The sequence below is a fragment of the Cupressus sempervirens genome, chromosome 11 (genome assembly GCF_028749045.1).
Source record: "Cupressus sempervirens isolate cs-2001-9-10 chromosome 11, ASM2874904v1, whole genome shotgun sequence".
NCBI lineage: Eukaryota > Viridiplantae > Streptophyta > Pinopsida > Cupressales > Cupressaceae > Cupressus > Cupressus sempervirens.
Window position 1 is genome coordinate 377,177,716 of NC_143128.1, and position 27,191 is coordinate 377,204,906.

The 27,191-nt window shown below is 37.6% G+C and overlaps 1 protein-coding gene across 2 annotated transcripts in view; it reads left to right on the forward strand.

Annotated features, from left to right (window-relative positions):
* The window catches only part of ABCB28 (non-intrinsic ABC protein 8), a 308,160-nt gene that overhangs the window by 258,518 nt on the left and 22,451 nt on the right, over positions 1 to 27,191 (forward strand). For both annotated transcript variants that reach the window (XM_089808594.1, XM_089808595.1), the window contains exons 9-12: positions 14,117 to 14,179; positions 14,299 to 14,587; positions 15,272 to 15,420; positions 15,509 to 15,598. In XM_089808594.1, coding sequence (XP_089664720.1) covers positions 14,117 to 14,179; positions 14,299 to 14,587; positions 15,272 to 15,420; positions 15,509 to 15,598 — 591 coding nt within the window. The remainder of the gene's footprint in view (positions 1 to 14,116; positions 14,180 to 14,298; positions 14,588 to 15,271; positions 15,421 to 15,508; positions 15,599 to 27,191) is intronic.

Genomic DNA, 27,191 nt, shown 5'->3' on the forward strand with positions numbered 1-27,191 from the left:
TTTGTCTCGGATATTTTGTAATTGTCGTCCGGAAATGACTTTTTCTTTTGGGGGGGATGATGTCATCTATAAATATTGTGTAGCCGGCAGGTTGATGTCGTCAGTAATTGTTATGTAGTTGACGGCCCCTTTGGGAAGGTTCTTGTTATGTAGCCGACGACCCTTTGGGAAGGTTGTCATCAGTAATTGTTATGTAGCCGATGGCCCCTCCGGGAAGCTTCTTGTTATGTAGCCGACGGCCCTTTGGGAAGGTTCTTAGGAAAGTATATATACACCCTTCGAGATCATTGTAATGATCATCATAAGCATTGTGTAATATCTTTGCCATATGCGAATAATAAAAGGAGTACTACTATTCTTGTCTATTGTCTGTGTGCATTAACCTATTTACCCCATGCGATAAACAATATTGGGGTTAACCAGGGCTGCTCTCTGTCGCGTACCCTATTTGGCTTATATATTGATAAGTTGGAGGAATGGTTAAATAAAACTTTAGAGGGAGGAGTCCAACTTGCCAAATATGTGTTGAAGTTGCTTCTCTATGTTGATGATCTTATTCTAATTGCGCAAGCAACCAAGGATCTAAGAGAACACTTGAAAACTTTGGAGAGTTTTTGCCACGAAGTTTGGATGCAAGTGAACACTAGCAAGATTAAAAAGTTATGGTGTTCCCTCCAAGGAAAAAACAACAAGTTGACTTCCAATTTGAAGGAAATACTTTTGAAATTGCGGAAGAGTATAAATACTTGGGCATAGACTTCAGCAACAAGCTCGATTGGGAAACTTGTAGAGCTAAGCGGATACAAGGGGGTTGGAGGGCTTTCTTTTTGCTGCAAAACAGGTGTAGACAGGCGGACCTTTGGGATTGGAAAACCAAAAAGATTCTTTTTGGAATACTGGTCACCCTTGTTGTGTTATATGGGTGCAAGGTTTGAGGGAGCAGCCTATCCAACTACAAATGGAAGCAAATGGAAAGAATACAAAAGAACCTCATCACTACTAACCGTAAAGTCAAATGAACCATACCATACAAGATCATCTTGGCTGAAGCAGGGATGTTCCCAATGGAAGCCTCTGCGGTTATACATCTATTAAGCTATTTAAACAAGGTGGAAAATATGGACAAGCAGCGATGGCCCAAATTGGTGGTTGAAGAGTGGCTAGCCCGAAGAAAGAAAATGTGGATGAAGCAAAATGAAAAAATGGTTAAATATAATGTCCCCCTTTTTGGCTAGTCTGTGCAGTTGATAGAGTTAGCTCATCATAGTGACCCTCGTGAGCTAACAAGGCATTTTGGTAGTCTTAGTTATGGATTTACTATTTTTAGTAAGTCTATTTTTAGTAGTTGCTATTTTTGGCAGTGCAGTGGGTGGCTCGGTAGTTGGTCGTCACCTACTGTTAATTAGGTTAAGAATATCATGAGCTCTTATTTATTTATTATTCATTGAGTTGCATGATTATAATAATGTTTATATTATTATAATAATGACTTTAAGAGATTTTTAAAAAGCAAGTTGAAAAGTTTCTATTGTTGAGTTCTTTTGGGAAACTTCCACGATTTCTGAAGTGGAGTTTTACGGAAACTTCTGCCAACAAATGCTTATAAATGAGAGCTCATTTCATTGGGAAAGACGCACTTGAAAATATATTTTCTTTTGTGCCTTTGTGGCTTTCCTGATTTCTGACCTATGAGCCCTTGTTGAAGTATAAGGGTCTCATCTAAGAAATTTTTGGCAATTGTGCTGAAGTATACAATTGGTCGACATACTCCTACTATATTTTGTGGCTAAGGAGAAGGATCTTGAATTATACATTTTCTCATTGATTGTCTGGCTGAGGGTTTGAGTGAAGCTTCTAAGGATTTTCCGAGAATTGTGATTTGCTGCAAATTGTTGCTGAGGTATAATGATATGCATATCTCCTTCTGTTCATGTTGTGTCTCGAAGATTGTTTAATAGCTCTGAACTAAAATTGAGAAGTAAAATCCAATTACTTCATTCTGATGTCTACAAGTTGGGAGACGAGTTTTGACAATGGAATCATTTGGAGGTAGCGTTCTGTGCATTTGAACCATGTTAACTGAATTCTGAGCTGAATTCATCCATCAAGAAATCAGACAACTTTATGATTGGATCTGCGATTTCATTGCCAGCCGTGTAGACACTTGCCTCCAGTCACGTGAGCTCATTGAGGGTCTGGGTTTTGCTTCTTGTTGCTTGGTGGCTGTAGGTTGCAATTAAGAAGGCCGGCTTGCATATTTAGTAGTTGTTAATCATATTGGATGAGCGAGTGATCAGCATAGGGGCCGGTAGGTGTATCCTTGAAGACTTGTGTTAATGTTTCTATGCCCTGCGATTTGAGTTTGGGACTAGTAGCCAAGCTATATGGCTCGTATATGATACTACGTGGGCTGGGTGTTTTGGAGACCTCTCAAATACAATTCATATCAGTATTTCAATAGTGGTTCAGCCTAAAAGCTTAAGGCGGCAGCATTGTGACTTACAGTGAAGGAATTCTTTGCACATTGATCTACTCAACTGGACTATTGCTTCAATACATATCAGGTTCTAATTATTTGTATGATGATTTCCTTTGCATATGCACTCAAAGAAATAAAGTGTTTGGCTATTTAAATTGGCTGTATTTAGAATTTCATTGAAGCAATTTTGTTATTGTAAATTATACGTTCCAAAAATTTGAAAATTTAAAATACAAATACAAAGTTTCAAATTGTGCATCATCATTTCAGTCAGAAGCTAGTCGGGGTTTTTACATTAATTAGGTGGGACATTAACATACTAGAACACCCCAACACCAATGAAGAGATAAAAAGGTTTGCGCTGGAAAAATTTAAAGCAGTAATGTGGACAAAACAATTAGGGAAGAAAATGGCCCACTATGTGAAAGAGTTCAACCCAATGTGGTGCCATTAGATTGAAGATTACAAAATAGGTTGTTAGTGACGCAGTTACAAATGGAATCCCATCATTTACGATGTGAGATGGGGAGGTGGACAATGCCCAAGGAGGATTAGGAAGAAAGAAAATGCATCTACTACAGTAAAGGATGTGTCGAAATGGAATGGCACTTCATCTTTGAGTGTGCAACATACCAAGATATCCAGGAGCAGCTCGAGGACAATTTGAAGGAGGGCCAATTAAACTAGATTTTTGAGGAAACAAGACTGCATAAAACAATGAGATTTTTAAAACAGATTCATAACAGGCGGGATGAAAGGGGTCCTATAGGTTGGTTGGTCTCGTGGATGTCATTAAAATACCTTCATTCATTTGTGGGATTCCAGTGTTGCTTCACTACTGAAGTCACCCTTGAAGCAATTTTCATCATGAGCATTCTCGTTAAGCTCCCTTTGGCCTTTACTAATGTAACTGCATACTCCCAACACCTCAATACATGATCATTTTTGCCGTTGCATGGATTTCCAATGTAAAATGTGGACTTGCATATGCACGGGAATCTTTATCCCACATCTCAACGATATACTTGTTTACGGACCCGATGCCTTCAGAAACACACTATCATTCATATTCTATACATTTTGATGATTGCAATATCATTTGCGTAGCAAGGTTTGACTATATTTCCGCCAGCATGGAATCACTGGATAGTCATCACTCTATTAGGTATTTTAAAACATTATTTTGCTTAACCCAACACTTGTCACATAACTATTGATGGAGCCTTCTTTGCAATTATTAGTGATTCGAGGCACCTATGATATTCATCGCACTTGTATTTTTCCGCTGTTTAATGTTCTATCACACATCTCCCTCACACTGGTCTTCATGTGATTCTAGGCATGACTTTGTTCTTCATTGTTGAATTGGAACTCCACAGATGACCTCTAGTAGACTCCATCATCCCAGACGCAATTTTTCTTTCTAGATTCTCTATGCCTATCAATATGATCGTTACCACATGTGCTCCATTTATGGCTCCTTTATTATTTGCTGCATATTCTCAATGTCTTCATTTATGCTCGAAGGTCAACTATTAGTCAGGTCCATTTGCTACAGATGATAATACGGCAATGGATATGCTAAGGTATATATTGACATCATATATGTGTCTTGTGCTTCATTGACTCTTGTTGGGTATCTATGTGCCGCCTCAAACAAATAAAGGACACATTCATATATTAATCAGAATCTGCATTTGAGATGATTGGAGCATGCTTCTGACACTGAATAAACTGCTCTAATGGCTCTTGCATATATGAATGCTAAGAATTTTTCTTTTCTCCTGAACAACACAATGCTTTCAATTAGATTCTGTGGACTTAAGGCCCGAGTCTTGCCAATGCTTGGGAAAGTATGATAAGCTTAGATAACTTTGGAAGAGATTCTACAGTTGTAAGAGAAGTGCACTTCTGTAAAACTCAGCAAATTATTGTTTTTCTTTATAATATTGGGATGAGACCCAACAGCAGCTTGCATATACCATGGGATCAATATCTTGTTCTATTATCTAGTTAAACTCTTAAAATGTTTCCTCTAAGAAGCTAATAATAGCTTCCCCTTTTGTCAAACTATGACAACGAAGTGCGCAAGCTTTAGCAGATTTTTAAATTTCGTAATAAAGTTGTGATATAGCTGAATAAGTGTTCACCACTCATATAAAAGCGGTAGGAGAGAAAGGTTTGAATGGAAGCCCCAATTTGCCTAAATTTGGGCTCCATCATATACCACCACACAAAAGGCCGAAAATCATTGATATTGATAAAGCCTTCAGACATATGATGAAGCTAAAGGCTCGGAAAATTGACTCTATTGTGTCTATAAATATTGGCACTGACATGGCCAAATTGAACAAAGCACAGGCTGTGAGATTCGTTAATGACAGAAACCACTGTAAGGTAAAATATGAGATTGAACTGAGAAAGGATACTTATACAAGAATAAGGATTGCTTCAGTAGGAAGTACTGAAATAAGAAGCAAGTATAAGGACTTGCAAAAGAAGTACTGACAGTTGGCAGATAGCATGAAAGATGTCAAGTTTGACACAGTGTCAACCTTGCTACATGAAAGGTTCTCAAATTTGAAGTGTCCTTGGAGGTTTTTTGGAATGTGCACAAGAAGAACCTTGAAGGCCTTTTGGAGCATACCTGGATAAAAAGCGATTGGATAGTAAGTTACATGAAATGCGGCTCAACGGATCTGGCACAAACTCAATTGACGCAATAGAGATGATCATAAAGAAATATACAAAGTATGTTTGTGAGTTGGAGTTAGAATATAATGAGTTTGAGGATGCTGTGAAAAAGTTCTTGTGCTAGTTAGTCAACAAGGATGGATCACCAAGGGATCAAGACACATGGTAATCAGAATGTAATGTAATATTATTGGATGCATTGGACATTGCTAGAGAAAACAGAATATTGCTGGATGGACTCTGTTAGCACATGAAGCAAATGATCAAATTGGAATCTGACATCAGAAATACAATTCATGGTGCTGACATTTCTGTATTAAAAGAATACAAGAAACCTTTAGTGGTTGATAGTGATATGTTAGGAGAAGTCTATTGTTTTCTTGTGTTATTAGTATTAACTAATTGGTTTTTTAATTTTTAAAAGATATGAATGAAAAGCTACCTCTAATGGGTCTTTTTGTATATATATATATATATATATATATTAGATTTGAAAATGTAACGAGGATAAGAAATATCATATCTTACTCTTTTTTGGAAGCATTTTGTATCAGACATTTCAGTTTTTAATATAAAGCTAGTCTTTTGTTTCTCTATGAAAGTTGTTGATTAAAGTTTTCAAATTGATTAGTTTTATTGTGATTTCTATTTCAAGAAGTTATTTTAATTACACTTGCAATTTGAATATCAGAATTTGTATGTAAAGTGTTGTCCATATTAACTATGTCTTATTGGTCTTATCAAGTTAAACTCAATAGAACTAATTGTGTTTTGGTATGATAATCAAGGACCAAAAAGGTCAGAATATTTGACATATCCATTCAACTAGTGGAAGTAAAAATTGTTTCATGGGGGTTATACATAGGATCAAGGAGAAGTTTGACTCTGCTGCCCAATAGGGGGAAATCACTCGTCTGCAATTAATTATTGAAGTCTCTACCAGTAGGAAATTTCTAATCAATAAAGCTATCAAACAAAGTAACCAATACCTCTAATAGAAATTAAGCAATTGAAGGGTATAAGCAATAATTGTGAAATATGCAATTCGATCTTTCTCAAAACATCTTTTCTATCTTGGGAGATTACATAAGATTGAAATACTAGGTATATCTTTTATAAAAAACTTCAAGTAAGAGGTATAATTAAATTATTGACCTACCTGCCTTGGTTCTGTAGAGCCTAAAGAGTAGGGGAAGAGGATCACATTGATGATTCCTATTAGTTTGCCAAATCATTTGGAAGATTTGACCATTGCATTAGGCAATCTTATAGAACTCTCCAATATGTTGTTCTGGGAACCAAAATCACCAATCTCAAATGATTGCCCAACTCTGCTTTGATTAGCATACTGCTTTTGTTGATTATGTGCCCTCTGAATGTAATGCTGCAATACTCTCATAATATTCTGGCTCTCCTGTAAGATGCCACTGGCACTGGGGACTCTTCTATTACTGAATAGTAAGTAAAGGAAGCTAGGTGCATCATAACCATAGAGTGCCCTGAATGGTGTCATCTGTCTAGACATATGGTGAGTGGAATTATAGCGAAACTCACATAAGTAAATCCACTTTTCCAAACCTCAGTACCTTTCTATCCATTTATGAAATCTTAATTTGTCCGTCAGTCTGAGGATGGTAAGCAGTACTGAGAGTCAACTTGGTCCCACATAACTTAAAGATATCTTGCCAAAAGTGGATTGTCAACTGGCTGTCTCTATCACTAACAATGCTTCAAGGTAAGCCATACATATTTTATCAACCGATCTACCACAACATTTATGCAATCTCTTCCTTGCACTTTCGTCAAGCCCACAATGAAGTCCATGGATAAACATTCTCACTCCCTTTTATGAATAGCAAGTGGTTGAAACAAACTAGCAAGATAAGAACGCTATTGTTTGTTCTGCTGAAAAAAAAAGAGCACTCACTAACATAACTGTGAACTTCTTCTTTTAGGCCCTTCCATGTGCATAGCTCTCGCACTTGCCTGTAAGTTCTGAAATATCCGAGACGACCAACTAAAGGAGAATCACGAAGTGTCTTTAACACTATGTTCTTGGAGTTCAGTTTGCAGGGCTCTTTAATTCATCTTATATAAGTCGTCACTTCTGGAATAAATAAAATTGCTCAAAGTTGATTTAGAAAGATTTTACGACAATCTCATCGGTTAGAAAAAATGGGCATAGCTTTGATTGAGTTAAATTTATAATGGTGATTTTGATATTTTGTTGTATCTGCCGCAAGTATTGTCTGGGGAACTTTCTTAAACTGTTAGAAATCGTCTTGGTTGAATATGTGTTAAACAAAGTTTTGGAAGCAAATAGTGGTGGGACCCAGTTTTTTATAGTTCTGAAAAATATTTGCCAAAACTATAGTGGTCGTGACTGAAATCTCTTCAATATCGTGGGCTTAATGATTGTAGACTACTGACATCGCAAATATAAGACAAATATTCTTATAATGATTTGGGCCTTTGAAAACCATGGTGGCTTCATTTCAAGTGCAGAATTCAGAATTAGTGAGATTGAATTGTTCCTCTTGCTGAACTGGTGCCATTACAGAACCTCTGGATATTTTCTCTGGTGAATACTGAGAAGGAGCATGTTGTTATAGAAGAGGTGACTGTTGCCAATTGTGGTATGCGATGGTAGATAAGGAAGTTGAAATCAATGGGAAGTCACGTTGATAATCAAATGGCAATTAGTATTCCTCTACATGTCATGGACTATAGGCCTGTGCTGTTTACATATGGTAGAAAAATTGATGATTTACCAGACTCACCTGCAAAATCTAGTATCATGGATATTATTTTGGCCAACTATAGACTTGAGCAAAATATTAAGGATAAGATAATAGCCCTCTATAGTTGCCTTGAAGAATTATTAGTTTCTGTCATGGCACCATTCATATTATTGCATCATTAGATGTCATATTAGTTGCTATAACTTTTTAACTAGCCAATGACGGTCAAGAATTTTTAACATATATGTTTATCAACTATAGTTTGAAATTTTTCATCTATTTAAATGATTTAAACAAAATAATTTATCTCTTTTTTGATTGGCTTAGAGCAAAAATAGTAGAGTAAAATTAATTTTCTTCATAAAAAATTAGCATATTTTGTACTCTACTTTTCATATATTAATTATAGCTTATGTCATCTTTTCATTAATGATAGCTTATGTCATCTTTGTATTAATTATTCATACAAATCTTTTTTTACCATAGAAAATTATTTTTACAATTATTTTAAACATAAAGTAATTATATCAATGATATGACATGTTGACTATTTTCTTTATATAAGAAATAAAACTTAAATTTTAATGTTTTTCAATATAGCTTTTATTTTATTTTTAGTATTTTATATTATTATGTTTAATTTTCTATTTTACTTTTTCAATTAATGATTGTGAACTAGAATACTTATATAAATATTTAATCACAATAATTTAATATAAATATATGAGATTTTATTTTATATACCAGGGCAGCATCTTATTTATTTTATTTTATATTAATTCGAATTTGGTGCTAATATACTAGGGCACCATCTTATCTCAAGCTAGATTTTCTATCTAATGCAAATAAGCTATTTTACACTATTTAATATAAATATATGAGATTTTATTTTATATACTAGGGCAGCATCTTATTTATTTTATTTTATATTAATTCGAATTTGGTGCTAATATACTAGGGCACCATCTTATCTCAAGCTAGATTTTCTATCTAATGCAAATAAGCTATTTTACACTATTCAAATCATAGCAAGTAATTATCAATATTTCAATGGAGACATTGCTTCTTCTATTTTGTTTAAACTATAAATTCAAATAACAAGAACTATAACGCTTGTGTCACTTGTTTAAATTGACTAGTTTAATATTAATGTGCTTTCGAAAATATTATTATCAAAGCTAGCCGTGATTTATTATGTTATGCGATTATTAATGAAAAACATTCGGGCATTTTATAAAGCTGGAGTCCATATATTAACGGAGCAGTTGTATTGGAAAATTCATATATGGTTCGAAGTATTTGTTGAGGAGGCAACATTGGTAATATTTTAACGGAGTATGCAATCCTTTTGCGTGTCCTCGGCAGAGTTCTTCAAACACCAGTCGAACTCGGTCACAAGCATAACGCAAGGGGTATTGGTATCACTCCAAAGACGGCCAGATACTGGAATTGAATTTTTTAATAAAATCTATGGAATTTGTGGAGCAGGGATTTAATAGTCAAGAAAGAGAGGCGTGTCTGTTGCCGTCAATAATACTTCTGCAAACTGCCAGGAAGGAGTATTTACAGCTTGAACTGCACACAGGTATTAATCGAATTGGAATTTGGTAAAAGTCATCGAGTATTGGTATCAACAAACTCTTTCTCCTGTCTTTGTCAACACGGGAGTTACAAAATCGCATGATATTTTGTTTGGGACCAGTATTAGAGACGTTGCATTGACTTGAGTTGTCATAAGAAAAAAGTCAGTGCCATTACTAGAGTAATGCTTCAAGCCTTCAGGTGTACAAAATGCTTTTGTGAAATACTTGTAGTTCAAAGAGAGTTGAAGCGGTAAGGCTACATCAGACAACACTTGGAAATACCCCCAAATTGAAGGACGTGAGTATATGAGATGAGCTTAAAAGCTGCAGATGAGATTGTAGGAGACAGATGCTAAAGAGTGGAAGCGATTCATGCAAGAAATTATTCAATTTATGAAAGCAGATAGTACTTTTTCAAACAAACTGCAGGTTGGACATCTATTGTTGCCAAGAATGCGAGTGGCGAGTCGCCGGAGTGTCCATTGTGGCTAACAAGTATATTGGCAAACACGATTATTGCATAGCAATCAAATGAACTCAAACCTCGGCTATCTTGCCTTGTGAAGGATAGCAATGAGAAAGGGTATTTGAACTTTGTAGATGTTCCTTTGAAGAGGGGCTACGAATGTTCAGATTGTGAGCTTGTGGCAAGAAAGAAGTGAGTTCGGTGAGAAGATTGTGTCGGTAATTGCCTAAACTGTGGAAGAGATATAACATTAGCTAGAAACTGTGAATAAGATAACTCTGGTTCTATTGAGATGCCAACACTGTTGGACTTTGTATGGTGAAGCGTAACTTTCACTTTTTCATTTGATGTATTCTTATGCATGTGACATATTGAGTTTTCATCGGCTACTAGATAGAGTTTGTTTCCTTTAAGAGACAATCATATAATACATATCTTTCTCTTGTTATACTATCACCTTGTTCCAATTCTGTGGAAGATCCTTGCTGAGCACTCAAGAGTTTAGAGGAATACATTTTTTGTTGCTGCTTGTTGCTTGCACATCATGTTAATGACTGAAAGCGGGACTTCTTAGTAGAGTATGGCTGTTCAGAAACATTTGTTCAGAAAGGTATTTTGATGACTGTCACAATCTGCCAACAAGGGTGTGCCAAGTCGAGTCTAACACCTCAAAAAGGTTCATACATTGCTTAGAACTCTGAGAATGTTTTAGTAGCTGAATTAGTGAAAGATTCTTTGAAACTTTGAATCAATTTTGGGGTCGCATCATACAGTGGTATGCAATTAGTGAGGAAATTTAAACTCCTTTATGCTATATGTATGCAATCTGTTTGACAAAATCCTTGTAAATGAAAGAGTGAAATAGGATAGATTCAAAAAGATTTTTAGAATTGAAAATGGCATCAGAGAACAATTTGGCCAAAGCCCTCTACGAGACAAGTAAAAAACTTGGGTTAGAATTTATAGACAGGGACAAAGTCCTCGGCACATTGATTGGATTGGAAGGATTCTTAACCACGGTAGAGCAATCACCCCTTCATTTATTGCAGATTACTCTTGCTCCTACCATGACAGAGTTGAATCAACACAAGTGGCTGAAATGTTCAGATGACGGAAAAAAAAACTATTAGTCACTTCTTGTCTAATAGAAGTCAGGAAGGGTGGATGGGCTTGGTAGATGCCGTTGAGGGTGACAATTCAAGCTTAGGGCTCCTCATAAGAATTTTATTACCACAAGAACCTTATGAAGAATTTATCACAAAGGAGGTAGTACAACTCATTGTTGATAGTTTTCAAAATGTTGGGAATAGCAGTACAACTCATTGTTGAGAGTGATGCTCATTTCCAGCCACTTCTACAAATGTTGTTAGCAATTTCAAATAGAGAACAAAAGGCTTCACAAAGTGCTTATAAACTGGTCAATAGGGTGTTCAAACAATGTGAGCTAAGGATTGAGAAGTACTAACAACAACAGGCTAAAGAAGAACTAATGCAGTTACACATTGATAAGGACAAAGACACATGTGCAAGTGGAGACTTGATTGATGAGGCACAAGCTGGAACAAATACATCTGAAAACTTATTAGAGGTTGACTTCCAACCAGCTGAGAATGAAATTATCGAAGAACCCATTTCTGCTAATGAGAGGTATTCTAAGCTCTTAATTGGTGAATTGCTGATTACTTTTGACAAGACCAGTGAAGAGGAAAACTCCTTTGATGAATCCATAGATGAGAGTGTATTGTTCCACTATCACCCTAGAAGAGTGCATAACATCAAGTGTAGAAACAATGAAGGATGCTGATTATATTGCTTCAGCAGATGTGAACAAATAAGAAAATTTGATCCATGACAGCCCTTACCCCTTAGATGAATTTGAACTAAAGCCTTCTATCACTGCAAGATTTGACGGAGAGGTTGTTAGTTACAGAGGAGAGGGTTGTACAAGTTTTAACAGAGGCAGACAAGTCTAACAAACACATTCAAGATCTTATGTGGAAAACTCAAATGGATGAGAGGCAAACGGGGAATCCATGTGGGATCACTAGTACTCAATTACACACAATCAAAGAAGCTTTTGAAAGGTTGAAATCAGATTATTTGCAGCTATTTTGGAATAAGGATCTCACCGTCAAGTTTGTGGAAGACAAGGAAATGGAGGTAGATGATGTCGTCGGTAGAAATTGTGTATCGGCCGACGGGCCCCTTTGGAAAGGAAATTGTGTATTAACCGACGGGTCCCTTCGGAAAGGTTTTTGTTATGTAGCGACATGTTGTATGTGGCCGACGGACTCCTTCGGGAAAGTTCTTCAGAAAGTATTTATATTTCCCTTCGGGATCATTGTAATCATCATATCAGAACCTAATGTAATATCTTGGCATATTCGAATAATAAGAAGAATTCTGTTGTTCGTGTTCGTGTTCATTATCTGTGTGCAATTCTTAATTAACCTATGCGGTAAATAGATGAATTACGTCTCCAATTAATTGGGAGACTCGAAGCTGTAATCCCAGCAATGAAATACATTACTGACTAAAATAAATTAGTAAACTACAACAAAATCTGATGCAAATTGTCATACTCAATAGACACACAATCACTTCCAACAGACTGAAATATCCACAATTTTAATCAAATTCAAGATTGTTTGGGGAACAAGTGTGACATAAAACTTGTGCCAATCAAACTTCAAATAACATAGAACTAAGCAAAACTATAACACACACTAGCTTCTCATCAACACAAAAACAGTACCAATGACCCTGAGATGCATGCAACTTAATATAATGATATGAATCCAGTTTTTGCATCAAATAAGACTATAACAATAGTCATTACAATATCATGGAACAGCAACAATCCCTACATTAGTTGGTGAGACAACAATTCTGAATCTGCAAACACGCATAAAACCAAAGCTCTGTTGTGACCACTGAATGAGGCCACCCTTATGTACCAAAGGTTTTCCATCCTTTTATACTTTCAATCAATGAATTTTTCGTCCATTGACTGTCATCTCCCATGAGTTTTCCTCCATAGATGTAACTTGAACATAAAGTTTTTGAGCAGATAAGTTGACATAAGGTGAGATGGTTTCCTAAGTGGAACTGCTACAAGTTTTATATATTGCAGTCCAAACTTGGGCACCCAAAATGCCACGCTTCATTTTGGAGGAAAAACAAATTAAAATAACTATTCAAAGCTGCCAGGCTAATCCTAAATGAGTGCTTGGGCCTAAAAATATAAAATTACAATTTATATAACAAGGTTGGCCCCAAGGGTCTTACAACAAATAAATCATCTTACTTGAATAAAGTGATTTATCCATAAAATTAAATTAATAAATATGGGACATGACACAAACAAAAAGCTTAGATAAACAAATAATCATCCCAATGCAAGATTCAGACTTAATACATATGCAATCCTCAATTAAATGCATTACCAGAGTTTCCAACCTGAAAGATTTTAATTAAAAGATAATGATCAAGAACCAGAGTTTGAGGCTATCACTTACAAGATATACTTCAATTTTTGGTCTCATTTCTTCCATCATTTCCATGGAAGAAGACCAATACAAGAAATATTCTCCACTGTTATAGAATCTCTGATAGTTTGCATCTATGACAAGAATGCAATTGCTGTAAAAGCTGTCGATGATAATTAAACAGAAATGAGAAACACAAATAGTGAAAGAAAAGTGAGCCTGGAAGAGTTTTCATTTACTCATTTATTTATGCAAGTTTAGGTCATCTGATTAGTGAAAATAAACCCTGAGATGTGACCTTCACATTGAGTGACTTCAGTTGTATTGTGTACTATGGATTCAATGCCTTAAAATGCATGTACATAAGAATCATATATATCTGAAACAGTGTAATGTTTTCTGATACTCTAGCAAAAGCTTTTTGTGAATTGTTAGATTCCTCATTAAGCTGAATTCACTAATGCATAATGCCATTCAAAATTTCATATACATATAATTCTTTTGGAGATTACTTCAATAAATGAATTCAGAGGAGGGTCAGAAAGCAGGATGTTGATAGAGTAAATTTTAATTTATTTATGTGATATGAATTAACTTTTACAATTTGATGCAATCTAAACTGTTCAACCATTAAATTTTAGTGCTGTTATGAAATTTGACTGCAGGGAGAACTCTCTGTTGGAACTATGGCATCTTTTATTGGTTATACTTTCACACTGACATTTGCAGTGAGTGAATTTTCCCTTTATTTAACTGATGGATTTATCTATTTATATAGGAATTAAATTAATTTATTTATCCACAAAGTGAGATTTTCTATTTTAAGAAACACCGAGCCTTAATACAGGTGCAAGGGTTTGTCAACACATTGGGGGATTTCCGTGGCACACTTGCTGCTGTTGATCGGATCAATTCTGTCATAGGAAGAACAGAGATTGATGAATCATTGGCATATGGATTAAAAAGAGAGGCTCAAGATAAACCTGCAACTGATGGGGAATATGAGGATATGGATCAAGATCAAACTTCTGACAATGCCTATGGTGTCAATTTCAAGATTAGACATTTCATGTCAGGCCTTAAATCAAATAGAAGTATTCATGAACTTGCTTGGTCTGAAGATGTTTGTCTTGAAGGTCAGCCAGTTTTTGTTACCATCTTTAAACCAGAATTATGTATCTTTGGTGAAAATCCCTTTTACTTTACTTTGCAGATTGTGAGCAATGGCCATCCTGTTCAAGCATACTTTTGCAAAATTAGTAAAGAGATGAACTGAGAAATATTCTCAGCAAAACTCCAAGCATAATTAATATTATTTGATTTCAAATACAGAATTTGTCATTTACAAAGGTTTTGATATGCATGTCCGTTAGATTTCATTGTGCAAACCATTAAGAAAGTCTATCTGACTACCCTTACAACAGTCGATTGTTCCATTCTCTAAGAATTAGAATAAATATTACAGTTGTATTTATCAAGGGACAGCTTATGCTGCCTTTTGTCCATTCCTTTTCAGTGCTGTTATTGTTCCCCGCAAGCTCACCAATGTACAATTAAAATAGGGTACCATGTTGCACGTTTTATGTTTCTCCTTTAATATGTGCTTAAGAACATTAGTTTATTGTTGCGGCCACTTTTGCATTTTGTCATAGATCATTAAGCCATCATTGTCTGTTGAAATTGATTGTTCCCATATGTCACAAATTTTGTTGATGTGTTCTTTTACTTAGTATTTTTTCTTCTAGTAAACATATTAATAAGGCCTATGAAATAATGAAGAAATTGTATACTAAATTACTAATCAGCTTGCGAACTGGCAGATGTGTACTTTTCATACCCACTGAGACCAGATGTCCAAGTCTTGAGTGGCTTGAGTTTGAAGTTGAATCGTGGTTCAGTAACAGCTCTGGTTGGCTCAAGCGGTGCTGGAAAAAGTACAATTGTACAGCTTTTGGCACGCTTCTATGAGGTTCAGTTTCTATTTTGTGTTGCTTAATCATTATTTTGTTTACTATGTCATTGAAGATAGTTTCTAATGAGAATGCATTTTTGGGCAGCCAACTCAAGGTCGGATAATGATAGGTGGTGAAGATGTTCGGATATTTGATAAGAGTGAATGGGCACGAGCTGTTTCCATTGTCAACCAGGTAATCTAAGCTTTGCCTATGAAACTGACAGGCACACTGTACAATAAATATTTCTTGCAGATATCTTTTCCTAACTAGATAAAATGTCATCTTATCAAAGTGATCAGTAAGATGGATTATCTTAATTTGTAAGAGCCCTGCTGGCTCACACCTAGAAATACTGGAGAATTTTGTTCCTTTTGCTTGTTTTTGCAATTGTGTTGATTTTGCAATATATGATTTTTTTGAAGTTTTCCATTATATAAGACGCTGAAATGGATAAGCAACAATTACCAACTATTGCCAACCAAATTCACTGTTTCAGAAATATTGTTTGCATTATTATATATGCAAACTATTACATCAATTTTCAAAACGAGAGAATGAATCAGTAAGGCACCTGGTACTAGAGTTGGTGGCCAACTTCAGGTATGCAGCCCCACATCACCTTTCCTGGCTGTCCTTTAACGTTGCTCACAGTAGCAACGATGCAGAAGCAGTTATTAATGCTGCCCAGTATGCTTGATGCTGCCTTGAACAGCAGTTTGCAGCCTTAAAACCCCAAGCCTAGCCAGTAATCCAAACGGTCCCACAAAAGACTTGAACGCAGCACACAGGAAAATTATTGCAGCCTATCAGAATGTGATTGCAGCCTCTCAGAATGGCTTCCAACAGCAGTAAAGTGATCCCAGTCAGTAGGAATGGCGTCCAACAATGTAGAGTAATTTCCCACAATTTAAACCCAGCTTTCAGTGATAATTTGCAGATTTGAAACCCTTCATGTTGACGCCAATATCAGAATTAAACAACTGTTCAATTTACCATACAACAACAGTGAATTGATGTTAAGATCAGATTCAAACTCACTCACAATTTGCCATATCTTGCAATGGCTTAAAGTGCTCAAGAGAGAGGAATCAGTTGTCTAGAAACCCTTGTTGAAAAACCTTCAACAACATCGCAAATAATAAAATCAATATAAAAGAGAATGAACAATCTTCATAAGGAAGTCATTTTTATAACATTAAATGAAGTGTGGCTTCATCCACACACGAAATGCCTAAGGGCTGCTTTCGGTAAATTCTATATTGTAGCCGACGGGTAGAATTGTATCTGAAAGGGTGCATGACAGTTGAGTTGCCCCTTCGGGAAAGTATATGTACATCGTCCGTAGGGACTATTGAGACATCATAATAATCATTATTGTAAGCATTGTACTTGGAGTGCATATTGCGTATATGAATAAAGTATCTATTTTGTGTTATATCTTACTATACTACATGCAATAAGTATTTGTTTACCCTGTACGGTAAACATTTGGCTTCGTTGCCAGTCGAACCTGGTATAAAGGAGGTACTATGAAGATTAATGCCGAATCTGCTTAATAAAGATAGGAATAAGATAAAAGATAAGGATGAAATACACACAGCATGGGAAGTATTGATTTTAGCACAAGTGAAGCGCAGACAAAAGTTTCAGTAGTATACGAACAGACATTGAGGGGGTGAAGGAGCACAGATGGAGGGAGTGCATTCACCTAGCAGATCGAGGAGTGCCGAGGAATTGCTTGAATAAACTCAACAGTGATTGAATTTGGTGGAAGAGATAAGGGAGGAGTTCCTTAACTTGTATATGCCGAAGGTAGAGAATCTAAATAGAAGGGAAGTAACTAGCACGATTCGAAGTGCCGAAGGAGCACGAGCGTGGAGTGAATTCTTCGTTCCTGATACACTCGACGAATGGTTACAGTTAGAGAATTGAACCACTTCGCTTGAGGAAGATCTTTTAACACCAAGTAATGCGATTGTCGGAAGTAGGGCAGTTGTCCGAAGCAGTGCACTTGTGCGGAACAATGCGGGTGCGTACAACAGCGTGAGTACTCAGAACAATGTGGGTACCTAGGATAGCGTGGGTGCACAAGAAGTACCATAGAATTAGAAGAAAGCAGCAATGGCAGGACCAAAGGAAAAATTGCCGAAGTTCAATGGCGATGGGACGATCAATCCAATCATACATTGTAAAACATGTGAAACGATATGGATGGTGAATGGCACAACAGACCAAGATGATTGGATTCGACAGTTTCTAGCGACCCTACAGGGTGTAGCAATTGGTTGGTTTTCGGATGTTGATCCTTAGAAATTAACTGCATGGCTGAATGTCAAATAAGAATTCATTACAGAGTTCTAGCTACTAAGGGATGATAATGAAATAGTAGCAGAAATATATAGTACGAAACAAAGAAAAAACAAAACAATTCGGGTATATGCAAGAAGGCTGAAGGAGTTGGTGGGGAAAATGGAGAGCCAACCAACGGATGGATTAAAGAAAAGATTTTTTGTTGAAGGGCTATGATTGGCACTAAAGAAAAAGATGAAAATTGTACCTCCAACATTGTACATAGATGCGTATAATCGGGCTATGGATCTGGAGTGTGAGCAAAAATAAGAAACACAAGTCGTTAGACTCAAACAATTCATCTTTCGAAAGCAGCAGCAATGATAAAGAATCCAGTAAGAAGGTTTGAGCGTTGCAAAAGGATATGTTATGAATGATGGAGTTCAAAAATCTGAAAAACAATCCTGATTCAGTGAAAAGGGAATTGTGATGTATGGACTATAAGGAGGGCTACACAAAGGGCTCCTGCCCGAAGAAACAGTTTTGCGATATCTACCATATTGCGGGACAAAGGAATGCTCGTTCAATATAAAGACAAAGGGACACTAGCAAGTGTTACTAATGTAGGAAGTGTCCACCTTAGGAGCAGGAACGAATACAAACAATGATACAACCTCAGGAGGATACCATAACAATAACCAACACGGACGACGTGGTAATAATAATAATAACAATGGAGGCTGAAGTAGGATACAGTATGAGTCGAGTGGACGGTTGATGACACAATGTCGTGTGTGCAACCTTTGGGGGCACTTCGCCAGAGACTGGACCACGAAGGAAATGCCCTAGTTGTTATATAGATGGTGTGGTCTGGGAGACCACAAGGATTCAAAATACCCTAAGCAAGGGGTAAACTTGTTAAGCATCGAAGCATGTGATGAGAAAATACTGGCCATCGCTCACAAACAAGAAAAGAAAGCAATGTATCCAGATGTAGAGGAAGAAAAGAAGAGGTTGCAGCAAGCACGAACGGAGTTGGAAAAACAAATGAAAATGGAAAAATTACAAACAAAAGACACTGCTGGCACCTCAAAGAGGAACCTGGCAAAACAAAACATTATAAGACAGGTAATGCAAATGGAAGTTCCTATGAAATTGTAATGACCCTTACTATAAAGGCCACTGAAACCCTCAAACTGGACTTAGGAATTTTGTCAAACAGTTGGCATGTAACCAAATAAGGCTGCAATATTACTAATTGTTGTACAACGAAACCTCAATATATGATGTCAATAATGTATGAACAACAATTCCAGATTATAACACTACCAATCTAAGAGATAGATGACAATATGAAACTTAAATATGAAGTCCAATGCAATTCTGATTTTATGACAGCAAATAGAACTGATTACAATGAGAAACTGTCACAACTATGCACTTCTAATACATCAAGCTCTTTGACAATGCAATGTTATGACATGAACAATAACCCAGTTCAGATTTGGAATGCAAATGACGAAACTTTTACAACAGTTATTAATGACTGGAAATAACTATTTATGCAATGACAGTTCTGACTGATCTAATCCATAACATGCAATATTTTGGCCATCAAAACTTAAGTTTGTGCACCTGGAATAGCTCCAATTTTGCCGGATATGAATGCTGAATTAATGCCACACGAAGACCTCACAATTTGCCCAAACCGACTCTCAAAATTGCTGCTGCTGCCCAACTGACAGGGCCATACATGTACGGTCTGGTACGGCTGCTAGATAAAAATATTGCAGCTTTTTTTTGTCACTCCAAAAGCAATAAATCTAGGCGCCTAGGGTTGCTGAATAACCCCCTAAAATATGAAATTCATCCGTCAAGCCAATTAGGAGTTATGAGCAAAAACGTGAGTCCAAACCCTGGACTGGCAGTCTGAAAATAAGGCACAACTGTGTCTTCAAACCCTGTTAATCAATCCACAAATGCTAGGGCACAACTGCAACCCTTATTCCAACCAAAGTAAACCCTTATAACTGAATCTCAATGAAGTCCAAATGAGATGGCTGAATTACCAACTCCTCAAATACAACAATTCAGGTGATATTTCACACCCTCAAAGTCGCCAATCCAAGGAAGTGATTCGTTCCCAAAGATCAAATAATTTGCAGACCCAAGAGACTACAAATTTGCTCCACAATGGAAGAAGTAGAAGAAATCTCAAATCCAAGCATGTCCAAAATGAGAGGCCCAGCCCTCTATTTATTCACTTTTCTAAGAAGTTGCTAGAACTTCTAGAAACATCCTTTATAAAATCTCATTATTATGCACTTTTTATAATAAAGTAATTTTATAAAATAAAAAGTGCAACTCAACTTAAAATTATAACATGTAGGCCCCAATAACACATAATAATAAAATATAACCTCTTAACACTTCTTCAAGAGCAAGATATGACCATCTGATCCGCAGAATTGACTCTCTCTCCACACCATTTGCCTACGAGAGTCTGGAATAGGCAAAATCCATGATCAATGTCATGTCGAACTAAAGAGGGGACATTACAGAAATTAAATGACCTTGCAATGCCTCAGTTGTGAACGACAATACTGAACGTGACACCACTCCCAAAAGCAATGGAAGAGACGAGAAAGGATGATAGCCGAGCAACTGTAACAGAGCCAATGCTATTGGCACTCACTATAGGAAGACATTCGACAGTAGTAGAGATGGATATCCTAGGAACCGTACTCACGGACACAATTGTCGATGGAGGGTCAGGAGTAAACATACTACCAGAGGATATATGGAAAAAGTTGGGACAACCTACGTTGTGGCCACCTACATTTTAATTACTCACTGGCGATCAACACATGATTAAGCCCTTAGGGACCCTAATGGCACAGCCTGTATCTATTGGCTCGCAGCCATTCCTGTTGGATTTTGTGGTCATACTGTTAAAAAGAAAAGGGTACAATGCCATCCTTGGACAGGGTTGGCTGGTACACGAAAAGGTGAAACATGATTGGAAACAAAATACTTTGTCCATGGAAGGTGGAGGACGGAGATTTATAATCGACCTGCACACACAGATGGTAGGTGAGGAGACAGTTTCGTCGGATTCTGATGGCAAAGGCGAAGGTGATAATGAGGGGAAGAAAAGAATAGAACCTAGCGAATGAGTATTGAGATTAGGAGGGTCGAATGATGATGACTTGGACTCGATGAATGACTTACTCCATTGGCAGATGGAGGATTACAAGCTCTTTCCTAGCTGCAATATGTTAGCAGTCGAAGAGGGAAAAGAAGGGAATGAGTTTTCAAAGGAGTATAGTGAAGTGAAGGAGGGAGAAGCACATGTAGATGAAACACCGATGCATATGTTTAGTGATGACAAACCTATAAGTACGAAGAGCCTACTGTAAAAATGATGAACTTAGGAGATGAAGCCAATCTGAAGAATATCTTTGTGGGTGATGACTAGAATCCAGTGCGAAAGGCAACAACGTTCAAAATATTTATGGAGTATAAGGATGTGTTCACATGGATGTATAAGGATTTGAAAGGAGTACCACCGAAGTTATGTGTCCATCAAATACCGTTGATAGAAGGTGCAGTGTTTTTATGGAAGCGGCCGTACCAAATGAACAAAAATTATGCCGCACGGGTCACTGATGAGATCGATCGGATGCTAGAAGTAGGAATTATTTTTAGGGTGTAGATGAATGAGTGTGTATCACCGATTATGATATCTCTAAAGGACACCACCTAGATAGGAATATGTGTAGACTTTCGCTGCCTAAATGCAGTAACAATTAAATATCCATTCCCAATACCATTCACCAATAGCATTCTAGAAGAAGTTATGGGGCATGAAATTTATTTATTCATGGATGGGTTCTCTGGATACAACCAGATATCCATCGCCGAAGAAGATAGGCTGAAAACAACATTCATAGTGGAAGATGGAGTATATGCCTATAATAGGATGTCATTTGGACTGTGTAATGCTCCAGCCATGTTCTAGAGAATTATCTTACACATATTTGATAAAATGTCTGTTGTAAACTTTAAAGTATTCTTGGATGATTGGTCAATTTTTAGCACAGAAAATAAGCATATAACAACACTCAGAGAATGCATGGAAAGATGCAGATGGGCAAAACTAGCATTGAATCTGAAGAAGTGCAGGTTCATGGTGCCATAGGGGAAGCTATTAGGACACAGTCTGCAAAGAAAGATTAAAGACAGATCTTGACAAAATCCGTGTAATTTTAGATACGCCACTGTCGACGGATGTATTAGAAGTAAAATCATTCCTCAGACATATTGGATACTACCGAAGGTTCATCAAGAACTTTACAAAATATCCTACCCGCTGGACAAACTAACCTACAAGAGCGAACCTTATAAATGGGAAGTGGAGCAGAATGAAGCTTTTGATGGATTGAAAACGAGGTTGGACACAGCATTGCTTCTGGCTTATCCGAACTGGGATAAGGAGTTTCATGTTCATGTTGATACATCAAACTACACGATTGGAGCAACATTGGCACAGATAGGTGACCACGGACTGGATCCTCCAGTATACTTTGTGAGTAGACTGTTATCTCAAGTAGAGAGAAATTACAGTATGACAGAACGAGAAGCACACAGAATGGTGTACACAGTACAAAAATTCAGGCATTATTTATTGGCGACACCATTCGTATTTTATGTGGATTATCAAGCATTGTTATACCTTGTGAACAAGCTGATAATTCAGGGAAGGATAAGCATGTGGTTGTTACTATTGCAGGAATTCACATTCAAAATTGTGGTACAGCCTGGAAAAAGTCATGTGAGTGCGGACCATTTATTGAGGATTAAATCAAGAGAATTGGCAGAAGGAGTTAATGATGATTTTTTGGATGCACAGCTGTTCCAGATTACCATACTACTATCCTGGTGCACGCGTATCAGAGAATATATTTTGATGGGCCAATTTCCTAGGGAGATGCCGCTAAATGAGAGAAGGAAACTAGTGCTAAGGAGTCGAACATTTGAGTTGATCAAGGGGTTACTGTACAAAATGGGACACGACCAGATTTTAAGGCAATGCGTTCTGTAGGAAGAAATACTGAAGGTGTTGAAGGAAGCGCATGAAGGATTAGCAAGAGGACACATGGGGCTAGATACAACTGCGCGGAAGATACTTCTGGCAGGGTTATGGTGGCCAACCATGCACAACGACGCCAGGGAGTGGGTTGTTGCATGCGATACATGTCAAAGAGCGAGAAAACCATTGAAGAGGGACTTCATACCCCTGAATTCTACACAACGATTTGAAAGATGGGGCTTGGACTTTGTCGGAGCCCTCAAGGTAAGTAAACCTAGAAGGTGCAGGTTCATCGTGGTGGCAACGGAGTACCTAACCAAGTGGGTAGAGGCACGAGCCCTACTAGACAACTTTGCAATAAGTATGGCTAAATTTATTTACGAACAAATCATTACATGGTACAAAATTCCGTTGCAATTGACAAGTGATCATGGGGGACACTTTGTGAATCATGTCATATGCCTATTGATCACAGAATTCAAGACTTACCATTCCCTATCAAGCCCATACTACTCGAGAGCCAACGGACAAGCAGAAGCTATGAATAAGATCTTGGTCAGTGTGATTTATTAATCTTGCATAGTCGAAGGGGAAGATTGGGAAGAAAAACTACCATTAGCATTATGGTTGTATCATACTTCATACAAGGTAACTATGGGACACGCCATTTCAGTTTATGTATGGGCAAGAGGCCATGGTCCCGAGAGAATTCATGGTACCAAGTTTAAGAATCACAATCGAGAACAAACTAGGAGATATGGAAAGTCTGAGGGAGAGATTGTACAATTTAAATAAATTAGATGAGCAATGACTGCAGGCACAATGGGCCACGAAAGTTACATAAAACAGGTGTGAGGTATGGCATGATAAGCATTTAAAATTGAATAAATTTCAACCAAACTAGTTAGTTTTAAATTATAATGGACGTAACAAGATCAGACCAGGCAAATTTAAAGTTAAATGGGTCGGACCATACAAGATCCGCGAAGTTGGCAATAATGGAGCAATCAAATTATAGATGCTCGACAAAAAGGAAGTGGTTGATGTAGTGAATGGGTCCAAGCTAAAAATCTATCATGAAAGAAATAAAGTGCCTGTGTAGACGAACAATTGAGAGACAACAGAAGAAGGAATAAAAAGTAGTAATGTTTATATGTAAAATAAGTGTAAATAATCATAAAGAATGTAAAATTGTAATAAAGCAATGATAAAATAGTAATTGAAGGCCATATAATGCACCATACGATCAAAAAATACTTGTATGAAGAGATGACCATACTGTACGAATTGATAAAGGAGGTGTTTTTAGTGCAACAGGAGATCAAAGCCACCATATGACCTGGCATGAGAAGAATTAATATTGTACGGTATCAAGTAAAAACATCTTGTATGGGTAAGGAGAGAATATCGTACGGCTAAAGGAGAGAAGGTTGAGAGCAAGAGAGGCCTGTGAATACCGTACGGCCAAAGAGGAAAGAGGAAGAGCTAAATTTATTGAATACACTGTATGGCTACGAGGAAGTAGAGACAGTACAACCAGCATCAAGAAGAGCATATAAGCTCATTGTACAATAACAAAAGGTCATTGCAAAGTCACTGTATGACTGGGTGAATACCATACCGTAAAGTAAAACAACATGCAATTTCACACCATACGAGGAAGCATAAATATACCATACGGTCTGTACAAGGAAGGTAGAGGGAAGCATCATTATGCACTTGGCCACTGTACAACCTTCACACAAAGAGAGAGGTAGAGAGAACCCATCATACGCCCAAAATATTGAGAGAAGACCACTATACGACTTTTGAGAGCAGGAACAATGGTTTCAAGAGGAAATGAAAAGCAACCGTATGCCCCAACAAGAGATAGATTACACACCTCTATACGGACATCAGCCAGAAGAGTAAAGTTTGACTGTACGGCCAACACTTGAAAGAAAGGATACCGTACGGACAACTGTGGAAGAAGTTGACCGTACGACTATACAGTATAAGAACAACATTATAAGGAAATTAGAAGCATTGTACAGTCCTCACGCAAATAGAGCATAGTAGAGAGGGCCCGTTGTATGGAAGAACAAGGAGGAATTGATATCGTACAACCATATGGCTCCGCCATTGAAGATTGATATTACACTATACGTTAGGGATAAGAAACAGGTTATAACTCAGTGTGAAACACACTCTATAGGAAACAATTTGGTAGAAGGGAAGAGTAGTTGTAGAACCCTGGAGGAGAGAAGCATTGCATCTGTACAGCTAGATAGAGCATTGGAAGGAGGAACTATACCGACGTCATCACAAGTAAAAGAAAACTTTGAAATAAGTTGTGTACAGAGGCAACTCACCTAACGGTTTTGTCTTCTTCAAGCAAACCGACAAAACAGGTGATAGTTATGCATTCAGCTGGTAAGAGGGCTTGAAAAGGAAATTGGAAGAAGATTCAACAACAACTATAGCCATTAATAGGAACATAAAGACTTTTCCATCCGAAGTACATGTAGCATGAGGCACAAGTACACGACCAAGAAAAAAATAAAGGGAAGCAACTAGCACAGTCGACTACGACAGATAATCCCATAGTGCAGAATGTTTCATTTAAAGGGTTGAATGGAGCAAAATGCAGGAAGTTGTGGCAAGAGACACTTGATAACCATCTAGTGAAGGGCAGCATTTGAAAGGCACAGGTTGAATAGGTAGTACAAATGTGCGTATTCTGTATTCGGGACTATGAAGGGTTTTTCAGCACAATGATAGAAACGTACAATAGGTTCTCTTGAACCAATACATTTGCATATCTTGGATGGAACTTGGTGATATCATTCACACTGGTAGACTTCACACGAGTATTCGGAATACCTGGTCATGCACAAGGGGGAAGAAAAATAGACAGAAAACCAAAAAAGTTGAGTCAGGAGGTAAAGACACAACTGATATAGCTGGAAATGTGGAGACTTGACACAAACAGAGCAAGAAGCTCTCACAGACACGTCAAAGGGTAGAGGACTGAAGAAGTCCAACGTGCAGGAAGTGCATTGGCGTTGTCTTATGGATGTAGTAAAAAGTTGCCTCACAGGATCCATTCGTGCTTTAGACATTTCATTTCCACAGGTGGCAATGATGAACGAGATCTTACATGGAAGAGTGTACGATTGGGCCGCACTGTTGGCAGAAAGGATGTACGAATTTTGACACTCTAACATAAGACGTTCTACATGCTACATTATGCAATTGGGCTATTCTTGGAGGCAACGACGTGGATGATCGCCAACAATGCATTGGTGGCCAAACTGAGACTACTCATGCCAGGCAAAGCCTCGATCATGCAGTGGAGGCATCTCGATACATTTGTTAGCAAGACCATGGTCAGACAGACATGACTGAGACTGGATGGAGGAAATACTGACAGTGGTCGCGAGAAGACTTCTTCTGAGGAGAGTGAGACCAATGAAGAGGACGAGGAGGTGGAAGTAATTATAGCTACACCACTGAGATTTCCATGGCTTGCACTCTTAGCAACAATACACTTGGTTCCAGTGAGTACACACGACATTGTAGGGTTTGGTTAATTTAGACAGCCTGTGGTGATGACTCCGACTATAGTTGTGATTCAGCCCACTGTAGAGACACTATCTATTCTAGAGGCATTAGAAGAGGCACATCTGTCACCAATGGAGATGACCATTCTAAAGGTAACGATGGGGCCTACTCGAAATTTTTTGCCAACCATACCAGAGGCTAGGACTGAGGTACTTGTACCTGATGAGGAGATGGACACTCAGGAAGGAGTGATGGAGATACTGATAGGTGAGGGTTTGAGGACATCGGGTGTTCATTTGGATGTAGTGGGTTCAGATGCAGTGGTTACGGTGAATACAACATTGTTAGCATCGCTTGAGGAGCTAGACATAGAGAGCAGAACTCATAGGTTGAGCACATACCTGAGTTATGAGGTTTCACCTTACACCAGCACCTTGAGCAACATACCTTCACACACCTATGTGAGAAGTAGCTCCAAAGGAAGATCCTCTATAGACACAGGTGGAGGAAAGTCACCCGACATGGACCGATGGACTACTACATAGCACTATTGAGCAGATGGCGGAAGCAATAGAGCCTGCTCAACAACAACCTCTAGTAGTGCCAAAAATAGTAACGGGAGAGACATTCTTCGTTGATATAGCGAGTTGGGCTCGCCAAGTAGTGGCTTTTGTAGGGATACAGGCCTTGGATTCAGTAGTAAAGGACCTGGAGACTGTGACATCCTTCATGAGATTAGGATGTCCGACGGCCTTTACAGTTTGTTTTGAGGAGCGAGGATGGCCAAGTGTGGAGACTGTAGAGATGCACCAAGATTGGGCCACTATGAGAGATCTAGGTATGGAGAGCCGAGTAGAGGCT